This window comes from Wasmannia auropunctata, unplaced genomic scaffold (genome assembly GCF_000956235.1).
Source record: "Wasmannia auropunctata unplaced genomic scaffold, wasmannia.A_1.0 LD334474.1, whole genome shotgun sequence".
NCBI classification, from domain to species: Eukaryota; Metazoa; Arthropoda; class Insecta; order Hymenoptera; family Formicidae; genus Wasmannia; species Wasmannia auropunctata.
The window spans coordinates 27,935-41,216 of NW_012028416.1; the positions used below are offsets into that span (position 1 = coordinate 27,935).

Sequence of the window (13,282 nt, forward strand, 5' to 3'; positions counted from 1 at the left end):
CCTGTTGAATCCTGTCACATCGAGCGATCGGGCGTCATCGCGTCCAACCTTGTTACAGTTGTCACGAAACGGGCGAATATCTCACCGTACAATCGAGCGAACTTCAGGGCAGAACTGCAGGGATCGGAGGAGAGCCCATATGAAAGAAAAAGAATAAAAAATATGTTAAACGAAATCTACTGGAAAGAATAGGAAAAGGCTGTGGGATTTGGCGCGGTAAACCGTCAGTTTCTCAGAAAATAAATCTAATGAAGTCATATGGAGAATTTGCTGTTCGAACGTTATGCCAACTTTTTTTTTTTGCTGCGATGCGAGGCATGACGACCGGCCGCAGCGAACGGCGCGGACGCAGCAGTGCATCAAGGGCGAAGACCTGAAATTCTGCACATCTCACGCGGTCCAATTCGCGCGCATTCCTTAATTCGCAACATCGCCACGATTCACATTTCAAGTGTCGGACCGTATCAGCGGCAGGCGGCAGCAGCGGTCCAGTGTTCGTCGACGATTCCGATCCGAGTTCCCTACCGAGTTCGCCGCGCCGTGCTAGAGAGCCAGCCCTGAAGCGGAGGGAGGGGAGGGGGGGGAATGCCGGACCGGGACAAGTGACAGTCTGTCTCGCATCTCAGTTTCTGCTCGCGTATCGACGAGCGCTGGTGCCTGGCGGTGGTGGAGTAAGGTGAGGAGGTGACTCTCCTGACGCGGTACGCGCGCGCCGTCCTCCCTTGTGATGTGACAGTTGTGACACCCGGTGCGGTGTGGTCGAGCGTGCACACGACTGGCGACGGCGGCGCAGCCGAGAGCAAAAGCCGAGAGAAAGAAAGAGAGAGAAAAATGCGGACGAGCGCGATTTACCTGCCGCTTCTGCTGCTGGTGGCGGCGACGAGCGCGAGGATCCACAAGCTGGACATACGGGTTGGTTGCGAGTCTTCCAGCCGCGGCGCCGTCCGCGGCTTTATTGTCCCGTTCGTCACGCGACTTGGGGAAAGGAGAGCGCGACGAGGCGCGTCCACGAGTTCGTCGCGTCCGTCGCTTTATTTAACGAGATGAGTCGGCGATTATTGGTCGCGCGCGATGGGGGATAGAGAGTCCTGGCGAAGGATGTGTGCGACACGCATATCGTTGTATGTATCACGGTACACGGATACCGTGGGGGAGACGAACGGCATCAGCGACGACGACGCGTCGCGCGCGCGTCGATAATTCCGTGGCGCGTCGTTACTTTTTACGTCGTCACGAGGAAAGTTATCGGGGCTTACTTATCAACTCCGCGGACTTAATAACTGCAGACGGCAGTTTGAGAGATACGCAGATACGCGTCCGGCTGGCGCTTACACGCGAGGATCTCTTTCCGGAAAACCGGCGAAAACCGTTGTTGCCCTGAAATTAAGAGAGAAATCCCCGGATAATTGCAACGCGCACTGTCGCTCGTGAATTACGCTATTTAACGTATATGAAGTCACGGCAAGTCCCTGAAAAATTTTCCAGACCGCGAAGAGGCCGTGAGAGCCTCTCGGAGGATCGTCGGCGCGGCTCGATCCATCGCTCGCAGAAATTCGATCGCTTTCGGAGCTTTCGGTCCCTCCGGTCCCTTCGCCCTTCCTTTCACCGTTCTCGGCTGGAATGCATGTAACGCATCCTCGCTTACGGAGACGTTCGTATTACAGAAGGACGGAAGGCACTACATCACCCTGAGCACATTCGGCTTCTACAAGGGCAGCATCCTGACCGTGAATCTCACGAACTTCAAGTTCGCGCCGGCGGACGCCGACAAAAAGCTGACACCGGAAAGCGCGAGCAAGGCCGTGGTGAGTCGCTAATAATAATTGACCTGTAATTTCCGCGATATCGCATATACCCACGCGTTCCTCGGCACGCCTGCGGAGTCATTCGAGATTGCCTTCTTGGGAAATTTGAAAAGGCGACGCCTTTTTATTATCCGCAAAAACCTGGGAAATCTGGGATTTACGGGGAATTTCTTCTTTATCCTGAAAATCAGGCATTTTCGTGAAATTTTATACGATACTCAAAATATTATACTACATGAATAATGCTTGTTATTCTTTAGAAAATGTCAGACAGTTGCTGAGAGATTGAACGACTGCTTTACATAAACTTACGTAACGAATGGACAGAATAAATATGAATAGAATAAATTAAATTCAGAAGAGGAATACGTTATTTTTATTAGCGCATACTGCGAAAAGAATATACATTTTTGAACTTGTAAATGTCATAAGATTGAAAAATCTTGGTTGATTGCATGACTCACGATTAATGATATATATACCACTAATATATTATATATTTAAAAAATCTTGGAAATAACGTGTGCGGCCAGTTCCATAAAAAAAAGTTTTCAAAGGTACAATTTATTGAACAATAATTATTGATATTGGAAAATACGTAATAGCTTTAAAAAAATATCCTTCGATTATGTGATTATATTGTGCGAAATCAAGTGGTCATCATTTTGAAAACATTTATCATTGCAACTAACAATTGTCGGTCGTTTATAACATTTATTTTTACAAGTGCACACAGTTTCTTTTTTTTTTTTGCATTATGATAATAAAAATGACAAATTTCTTCTAGAGTACATTTAGAGTGTAGTATCTTTATATCTTGCGTTTCCTTTTATTAATGGTTTTACGACTGAAGAAGACTAATTGTAAGTTAAGTCGAAACTGCTTCTTAAATTTTATATTACAAGATTAATAAACGCTGTCATCCTCGTTAGAAAGTGCTCGTTTAGTGTGACCTAATTTTATTACAATTTTATTGTTATTTTAAGGACGAGCTTGATTTTTATATTGTTAATTTATATATTTGGATTTATTAATTTGTAAAAGAATCATAAAACCTTCGAAAAAACTGGGTTGATTGCATAATCAAGCGAATCAGTCTGATTTGATTTATTTTTACACATGCTATTTCCTTTGCATTTCGGCTAATCAAAATATCAAGTTTCTTCTCTATAGCGTCCATCTTATTCCGATCATTCGTCACGAAATAACAACTGTTTATTTTTCAGCAACTTTCCGCTGATCATCCGCGCTATTCTATAATAAAATTTTTAGCGAGCTGTAATTTATAATGTAAAAAAAGAGAGAGATTTGATTCTAAAGCTCGCTCTATTTTTCCGTTAAGTCTCGATTGTGTGGCAGTAACGTTGCAACAGGGCGATACGTCGCTCCACCGCGCAGCAACAGACACCTGTTTCTGTCTTCCGCACTCACGAGGAGAGCCACCCGCATTTATAAATAAGCGCGCGAGTATGCGGATGTATCATCGCCTTGTTAGACTCGTGAATGACTTGTTCAGGCTTGCAACAGAGCATAAACTGGCGCATGGCACCTCTCGCTATTTATTTCGCGGTGCATACCGTTATTGATTATTATTGTCTAAAGCGTTGTCGAAAGCACGAGTCAATCCCTGTAAATCGTGGCGTTATCATTCTTTGCGCGAAAAATCTTTCTTATAATTACTCACAATTTTATAAGGACTTAATTTATAAAATAGCTATATGATTTTTTTAATTCCAATCTAATAGAGAACGTTGTCTTTTTGGCAAAATAAAAAATCGAGTCAAAACAATTGTAATATCATACCGTATAGTGTCATATCGACTGACTGACTGATACAAAAGCAAGAATTTGTTTTTGTACAATTCGCAAATCCCAAAAATTAGCATTTTTGTTCTCTTCGCAGTTCGGATTCAGCTTGGGTCGAACGCTCATCGATGCCATTAATCCGTACGTGCACAATCATCTCGATGGATGCTTGCTGCAAAACGTTTCGAATCTCAAAACAGAACAGAAGGACGACAGCTCGATCATATATTTTACCATGGACTTGAAAAATTTAACGTATGTATTGCGAGACCCGGCATTAAGGGGTCAGGCCTCAAAGTGATACCTGAGTTTGGGATTTTTTGTGGGTAAAAAGATATTTATTTAAAAGCTGTTTAAATGACATTGTTGTACATACATATTATAAAAAAACTATAAAAAAATATTTTATAATTTTTTTTATATATAAAAAATGGCGGCGCACTGATTTACTTGCGGAATCTCTTTTTTCTGTTTTTTTTTAAATCGGTGTACAGGATTCTAGGCACACCGTTTGATCTTGAACAAAACACAAAGAATTTTCTTTTTTTTTTTAATGTCCAAAATGACACACTGGTCTACACTTGCGGAATCCCTTTTTTTTTTCTATCGGTGTACAGGATTCCACACGGTTTGACCTTGAACAAAAGAATTTTCATTATCTACATATTAAAGACTATAGAAGTACGTAGGGGGTTTTTTAAAATATCGATTTTTCTCGAATTGGCAGCTATTTTTACGAAAAGTTGGTATTTTTGTTAATACAAGTCTTTCGTAAAATAGCTGCCATTTTGAGAAAAATCAATATTTTGAAAAATCGCTACGTACTTCTTTAGTCTTTAATATGTAGATAATGAAAATCTTTTGTTCAAGGTCAAACCGTGTGCCTGGAATTCTGTACATTAATAGAAAAAAAAGGGATTTCGCAAATGTAGACTAGTGCACCACCATTTTGGACATTAAAAAAAATAAAAATATATTTTTTTGATTTTTTAATATATGTAGGGTAAAGTAGCGTAATTTGGTCAACATTTTTTGAGCGCTGCAGTCGCACTAGACAGTTATCGTTTATGTCATTAAATTATCATTGTATTAGCTCATTTTTGATGAGACATAGAGCTGAATAGACGTGTTAATTTTTGCTAATTTTTGTTAATTTTTTTTTTTAAGTTGACAAAACTACGCTATACTCCCCTACAATAATGTCCTCTAAGCAGATTTTAAATGAAGTTATCCATTTACCCACAAAAAATCTCAAACATAAGGTATCATTTTAAAACCCCAGGGGTGGCCCGCCTGATCCTTCTAAAGAGAACTTTAGAAATATTAAAGAGACTCTTGATTCGATCTTTCCGACTTTTCCAGGATGCAGGTGAACTGCAGCGGCAACGTGCACGCGGCGCACATCTACAGGGATCCCAGCGCGGTGCTGATGTATCGAACAAAGCGGAGCTCGCTGTCGTCGAGATTCAGCGATACCGCGCTCTTCCCACGGAGAAAGAGGAACACGTCCCACGGTGAGTCAAGCCCCGTTCCGCATCGGATCGCGATGTTATTTCCACCGCGCCCCTGCGGCTATGCGAGATGGCATGTCAGCGCGAGAGTAAATATTGTTAACAAATGTCAGAATGTACACACATTGCAGCCGTAAAACTACGCGAGATATGGCGTGTCAGCAGCGCGAGAGCGAGCGTATTATAGGTATCGCTCGACGAACGTCTGAACGTGTACGCGCGCCACGTGTGTCCGCGCGCCTCATTTTTCACGTCAATCCGATGGTATTTTTCCCACGCGTGACACGAGCCGCGTAAAACGACACATAAAACAACGTTGCGCAATATGCGCCACATATGTGTCGGGCTCGCAACATTTGGCATATGCTTCTAAGAGGCTGCTGATAATTAATTGCGAGATAAACCGCGACAGATATCCCGTTGTTCAGCCTCTTTGTGAATATTTTGAAACATGGTGATAAAATCACGGTAATCGTACGTTCGACAAAGATCTCTTTTTACACATTGTGCATTCATTATAATATTGCATCATCTAGCAATCAAGCGCCTGTTGCCCAATCCACACACAATTCGTGGATTGATCTCAGACGCGACTTGCGTCGCGAAAAATCCCAATCTGGAGCGTCGCCGCTGTTCTTGCTATGAATAGAGCGATGAAATCCCATCTAGGACATTCGCGAAAACGAACGTCTGGTAAATGTTATCAGCAGTGCGTGTGTGGTTGTACATCGAAAATAAACCATCACGGCATTTGCCAGATATTTTCGACACTTCCCCACCGCCTAATATTAGAGAATGTAAACTGCAACGGGTAGAGAACAGGTGTAGCTGGAGACTTGGCTTGTGATCCTGAAACGAGTTGTTATTTACCACGTATAGCAATTATTATCCTGACAGCTTCATTTTAAGACCCAACAGTCGATTATTGTTCCACAACATTACGACGCGCTGTAAAGATGATATAATATTAATAAATTCACAATGAAAAGAAAGACCTTTTTGTTAAACATACGATTACCATGATTTTATTATTATGTTTAAAAATGTTCACAGAGGCTGAACAATGCATTAAGGACGCGATCATCTTGAATACTGCACTGTCAATTAATATATACTGAAGTACTATCCAATACTTTAAGCGACCCCTATGATCAATATTATTAGACCATATTTGATATTATTTAATATGCACAATATTATTGATCGTCTGAAAGCTATATTAAGAGTTTCGAATTGTCTAAAAGAGGCGATACTATTAATTGTACAACAGTATTGATTGTCTAGCGGACAAAAGCTGACTTTTGAGGTCATGTTATGAAGAAAAGTTTGTATGAATATGATATTAAAAGCCTTGTTTCAAAGCTCTAGAGTATTAAAAATTCTATGAAATTTTTAATTTTCGCTTTTTCTTAACAGATCTTAAAAAAAAAAAATTTTTTTTTTTTAACTTGGACTAATAAATAGATATTATTTTCATTTTTTATATATAGCCGTTCTATAAAGAGTCAATATAAAAATGAATGTCGTAAAAATGAAATCTCAGTTATACATTATTGCTCCAAATTTTTCACAAAATAAAACTATAGCTACAAAAATGATAATTCTTTATTTATTTCGACTTTGAAAAAAAATCTCTTCGGTTAAATTAATGAGGAAATAATTTTATAGGATTTTTAACATCTTGTATTTCTGAAACGAGACTTTTGAGATTATACGTTTATATAAATTTTTCTTCATTTAAATAAGTTTTTCTCAAATTGACCTCAGAAATCAATTCCCAAAATATTAAAAGTATTCTAAGAAACACTCTATGTAAATGCAAATTTGAACAATTTGCGCGACCAGCGAATTCACGACGAGGTGCGTAATCGGAGCATTTTTCGGGCGGATGCTTTTAACGATGATCGATGAGCATGTGGCCACGAGGTGACATCGGTGATCGAACGTCGCCGCAGATGAGGGACGCTATAATTAACGCGACTCGTCCTCGTTCTTATAAATAACGAGCGAAACTCAGGTATTTTGGAAGGTTCTGTTAGGTAACTGTCTCTTTTGCGCATACCACACCTGTCATCGGCGACGTGTCGCGCCTCAATTATCGTTCGCGGACGCAACGACGACTCGTCCGAGACAATGGCAAGTGGCGAACTTGTTCCGCTTTTCGCGCGGCCGAATCTTTCGGGCCTTTTCGTTCCAGAAACTTGTCGTCAGATAAAAATTTTTCTATTCAATGATCGAGAAACTCGTCGTCACCCAGACAAAAATTCTTTTGTGCAGTGATCGAGAGGGCCGTCGTTCGCAGCGGTGACGCGAGGCACGGGTCGGACAGCAACGCGTGCTCCCGTCTGAGATTACCGATGACGACGGAGACGACGCCGAGGGGCGAGAAGTCGTACAACACGAGCCTCGTCATGTACGTCGCCAGCGAGGAGGAGGAGGGCCTGTACAATCTCTACTTTCACAATTGTCAGAATTACGACAACAACAAGGAGCCGCTGCTCGTGGATTTCACGGTGAGATTATCCGGATGGGGAACGGATTAGGTGACTTGTCAGCGCACAATCGGCTCGTTCACGCTGAAGGAAACTCTTTCTCCCGTAGGTGGAGATAGCGGAGATTAATAACGACAACTTCCTCAGCGCCGGCGAAATGCCGCTGCCGGCTCTGTACTTCACGATGGCGCTGCTCTTCTTCCTGTCGGGCTGCTTCTGGGTGTTTATCCTCAACAAAAGCAAGTAAGGGGAAAACGGCGGCAGTGCAGCGGGACGTTAACGACGAGGCATTGGAGTAGAACGGAGTGTAAATGTGTACTTTCGTGATGTACAGGCATTCTGTATTCAAAATCCACTATCTGATGGCTGTCCTGGTGTACCTGAAGTCCTTCTCGTTGCTGTTCCACGGTATAAACTACCACTTTATCCAGACCAAGGGTGAGCACGTCGAGGCGTGGGCGATTTTGTACTACATTACCCATCTCCTGAAAGGCGCCGTTCTCTTCATCACCATTGTGCTCATTGGCACGGGATGGAATTTTATAAAGCACATTCTCTCGGACAAGGAAAAGAAACTCTTCATGTTGGTCATACCATTGCAAGTAAACATCGATGTCTTTTTCTTATATGTAGTTGAAGTAAATCTTTCGTGATCAATTAGTCGGTATCAATATTTTTCAAAAGATCAAGCCACGTTTTCTATTAACTTATTGCTTACCTAGCAAGTTTTGTATGTCTTACCATATCAAAGTAAAACATCAAAGTAAAATTTCTATCATTAGGAATAATATCAAAAAATATTAATAAAATAAATATATATATAAATGTATATATAAATATACATATAAATGTATATATAAATATACATCAAATATAAATATAAATTACATTAAAGTAAAATTTTTATCATTAGAAATAATATCAAAAAATATTGTTTAATATGATGAAATAAGTATGTAATGCACTGAATTGCTCACTTTTTATTTTATATTATCTAGTTATTTTTGTCATTAAAATTTTTAAATGGCATTGATTTTTTATAAACGTTTTAAAAAAGATATTATCGTAATATGTAGAATTGCTTATTTCACTTTATATTGTCTAGCCATTTCAAATTTAATATTAAATGGCATTTATTTTTTTGACCATCAGAGCGCCACTAGAAACTTAAATATTAGTCATGGATGATGACTGTATAATATGGCAATCGGCGTTGTTAATAATGTTAATTCAATCTTTAAATATCGATTCGAATTAAAATGATTCGTTTTTGGAGATCTCGATTTGAATTAAAATCATTAACCTGAGAGATACATTTATAAAACTTTATTCTTCCATTAATCTCGAATGAGAATTTCAGTGTAACAAAATTTTGATATTCCTCTTTATTGCCGAATACATTGAATACCGAAATCTAAGAGTATACAAATTGCCTGTGTAATCGTCTGGTGATAAGTCTAACGATGCGGTAAAAACGGAACTGTGTCTCTTCCCAGGTGTTGGCAAATGTGGCTGAGATAATAATTGAGGAAAGCGACGTGGGCAATTTACGACGCGAGACTTCGCGGGACATGTTCATACTTGTCGACTTGGTGTGCTGCGGCGCAATTCTATTTCCGGTTGTGTGGAGCATCAGGCATTTAGAGGAGGTCGCCCGCACGAACGACAAAGCGGCGATGAATTTGCGCAAGCTTATGCTATTCAAACATTTCTACATTATGATAGTATTCTACATATACTTCACCCGCATTATAATGTACATACTCAAGGTACGCGATATCTCGTGATTTACGGTGATTATAGCGCGAATGAATCTCACGATCGTGATCGCGAATCACGAATCCTGACGTATAACACGATAATCATATCCCTTCCTTCGCAGATTACAGTGCGCTTTGACTACCAGTGGCTGGACGAAACGTTCCGAGAAATGGCAACGTATGCATTCTTCGTTCTGACAGGCTATAAATTCCGGCCAGCGTCCGCGAATACGTATTTCACGGTACCGAGCGATGAAGTGGAGCCAGATGACGAGGACGACAAGACCGACGTCGTGTATGTGTCAAGTTAATCTGTCATATATACATAAATTCTTCAATCAATCTTTTCGTCCTCATATTTTTTCTATAAATAGGGTTGCCACAAAACTGAAAATCAGGAAAAAGTCAGGGGATTTTACAAAATTTTTTGGAAAATTAAAATTCTTAGATTTAAAATAGTTTAATATACGTATGTTACTTATACAGTTTTGTTAGCTAATATAATCTCTTTTTAATAGAGGTTTAAAATGCTTCACTAAGAGCATTAGAATTTTCAACTTATCTACTATTTGTTGGAATTTTAAATTTATTTAAAAGTGTTTTTTTTAACTTTTAAATTTCTTGTGTCACTTGTGAATAAATTAATAAAATTAAAATTGACTTTGCATATTTTTGTAATTCTTCTTTCAAGTTTGTAAATCTTCTTATAATAGCAAGTCGGAGATTCCAACAAACAGTTAGTTTTTATCAAAAAGAATCTATATTTACATGTTTCTTGTATTGTAAGCATAGGAAAAAAATTGTGCGCATATATAAAAGATAAAGATAAAGAAACACTAGCAACTTAATAATTAAGTGTAAGCAATGTTAACAACAGTAATAGTAATTTACATTGCTGTCTCTAAATTGCTCTTTCAACAAAATATTTAAAGTTTTCAAATAATTTTCAAATCAAACAGACATACAAAAAAATTTGTAATATTATTGAAAGTTAGGGAAAATCATGAAATTTTGTCTGGAAGTCAGGAAAAAGTCATTTGAAATTTTAGTATGAAGAATTTATGGCAATCCTGAATTTAAAAAAAATTGACAAACTATTACATTATGTCAATATATGTATTGTAAAATATATATAAAATATATCTAATTATTAATGTATATTAATACACTGAAAATGAGAGGCGATAACGAATTCGATTCATTGAACGTAGCAAAATATGTTTATGTTTAAGAACAATATCTCGTTCAGGCCTCGAATAATAATTATAAATGATGATATTTTCGCTTTGCCTATTTTTCTCTCGCTTTGAAATCTTTTTAATGTTCGTGTCTTTTTTCAGCATTTCCGGTGGTAATGGAATCAACAGGGACTTCAGTACAGTCAGCAAAATGTCGAGGACGGTGAGGTCCGCGACTTCGAAAATTCCATCCACTGAGGAGGAGCGGCACACTCTTTCCCACAAGTCCTCTCGCGAGTACGACTGAGGATAAAATTGTGATAGATCATCATGTGACGAATACCTACAATCTGCGAATCTTCGAGGCTACATTCTGGATTGAAGGGACGAACGAAAGCGCGACGATAGGCGAAACAAGGGTGAACTGAATATGAAGAAAGAAAGAGAGAGAGAGAGTGAGTGTGTTGTGTGTAGGTGTTTCTTATTCTCAAATCTATTTTATATTTCTCAATGAAGGAAGAAGAAAAAGAGGGAATACTCGTATATTAATTTGTACCCGCAAATTTACTGATTGTTCAAATATGAATAAGAATTTTGAATTTTCCGCTCAACAGTTGCATGCTTTGAAATGTTAACAATATTATGCTATTCTTTGATACTCCAGTTACTAATCTAACAGTCATTAACGCGGCTAGTACGTTGTAAATTATAAACAATCAAGAATAAGTGAGCAACAGGTACTATTATTGCATTATTATTAGTAAAATAGCTTTTACTTTACTAGGAGAAATTTTTAGCGAAGTAAAATAGTTTTTACTTCACTAGAAGAAATTTTTAGTGAAATAAAATGTAAAATCAATCGAAACTTATGAAAGACTTAAGGTGGTTCTTTAGTAAGTCGAGTTATTTAAGAAATATCTCAAAATGTAAGCAAAACATTTTTTATATAATAAAGTTGAAGTGCCGAACTTGACGTATGCAAAATTCTAGGGAAGATTATCGATGAAATAAAAGAGAAAAAAAATATTGGAAATGTAACTTTTCGTGTATAACTTACAATTAGTGACAGGTTGGGCGGAGACGCTTCTTTGATTAACTGCATACAAACGTGATTTGAGATTTTTCTAAAAAACGAGATTATAATAGTTACAAAAATTACGATTTTAATGGTCACAGAAAAGATCATCGGTCAATCTGGAAAGATATTTAAAATTAAAATGGCAAAATATCGTATAACTTCGCTAGCAATGTCTTGCGGAGTAGCAATATCGTTTGTTTTATACTATTTCATCAATATATATATGAAGTATTATATTTTATCCAAATTAGACAAATATTTATGATGGGTCCTGGTGAGGCACCCCAAATTTTCGGCACTTTACTAAAGAACCATCTTAAAGAATAGTTAAAAAATGAATGTATTTTAAGAGCCCAGATACTTAAGTCGTGTAACTAACTTGTTCGGATATTTATGAGAAAGCACTGAAAATGAACTTATATACTCGTTGGGAGTGAGTATCACTCAGCATTGACAATATAAATCGCATTAATGATTTATTACGGGACAATATGTATAACAATACAGCAACAGTTTGCAAAAATCAAAATATTTTACAAGTGAAAGTAGGCAATGTCGAATCTATCATTCGCGACAATTTAAATATTAAAAATACAGAACGCTCGACCATCTCAAGTAGATTTACGTTAAAAAAATATATTTAATCGGAATGTTTAAATATAAACACATGAAATAGACGTTTATTAAATCACTGAAAGATCTCGTATAGAGACATTAATACATTATTGTAGTAAAAAAAAAAAACGTTAAATAGACGTTATAAATGTCGTTAATTAGATATAATATTTCGACTCTAAATTTAAAATAATAACAAGGAATAATAAGACAGACAATAAGACATTCTAAATGTCAAATCGTGTCTTTTAACGCACTTACGATAACGCTATAATCTTTTGTGTTCATTAATGCATCTTGTCTTGTTCCCGTAGTAATGACGTTTGCTTGTAATCTTGAAATTGGAAGCCCGCCATCGTACATTGTGGAACATACTGACGTTTATTAGCGGAATAAATTATTGATATTGGCATACTAATTTATTATTTATCGCTGAAGAAAGTCTGAAGAAGGCCGAAACGTACGGAAAAAATTTATTATGGATATGTAACTACATATTATATTATATTTTGAAGACATATTTTTACACACCAAGTTTAGCGTAATAGACTCTTACTATCTGTCTTATTCCTCGTTTTTGTTGATGAAATAGTTTAAAAACGTATCAAATTTTAAACAATTATTTTTTTAATTTATACGTTACACGATTTTTCATGTTTATAAACTTACTTCGAATGCACGAATTGCAATTTGATTTCTAAAATATTCTAAGATTTTTTATTTTTTCCAAAGAAAATTTGTAAAATCTGAAGAAGTTTAATGTATATATTTCAGAAATTTTCGTAAATTTAAAATATGATGAATTATTTCTTAAGAATGTTGAGATATTATATAAGAATTTTTTCATTATGATTGCTTGGACAATGATTCAAAAATAATGACAAAGTGAAATAATGACATGTTTTTAAAAACATGCAAAATTAGATGCATATTTAACGAAAACATTTTTACAAAAAGGATATAAAAAAACTTCCGTAAATTTAAGAAAATTGCCTCGAATTCCAGGGTAAATGTGTAAAATGAAAAATATAGTAATT

The 13,282-nt window shown here is 37.3% G+C and overlaps 1 protein-coding gene across 1 annotated transcript; it reads left to right on the forward strand.

The window, feature by feature from the left end:
• Nucleotides 1-606: 606 nt before the first annotated feature.
• On the forward strand, nucleotides 607-13,011 carry LOC105458662 (protein GPR107). Its single transcript, XM_011704138.1, has 10 exons — nucleotides 607-912; nucleotides 1,665-1,805; nucleotides 3,709-3,866; nucleotides 4,974-5,125; nucleotides 7,400-7,635; nucleotides 7,724-7,857; nucleotides 7,949-8,216; nucleotides 9,111-9,383; nucleotides 9,497-9,669; nucleotides 10,715-13,011. Exons 1-10 carry the CDS (start codon nucleotides 832-834, stop codon nucleotides 10,857-10,859), a joined length of 1,761 nt encoding a protein of 586 aa, XP_011702440.1. The 5' UTR covers nucleotides 607-831; the 3' UTR covers nucleotides 10,860-13,011.
• Nucleotides 13,012-13,282: the final 271 nt, after the last annotated feature.

Coding starts and splice junctions, on each gene's coding strand:
- LOC105458662 (XM_011704138.1), top strand. CDS start 832: ATGCGGACGAGCGCGATTTACCTGCCGCTTCTGCTGCTGGTGGCGGCG. Junction 1,806..3,708: donor AAAGCGCGAGCAAGGCCGTG/GTGAGTCGCTAA, acceptor TTCTCTTCGCAG/TTCGGATTCAGCTTGGGTCG. Junction 9,384..9,496: donor TTATAATGTACATACTCAAG/GTACGCGATATC, acceptor CTTCCTTCGCAG/ATTACAGTGCGCTTTGACTA.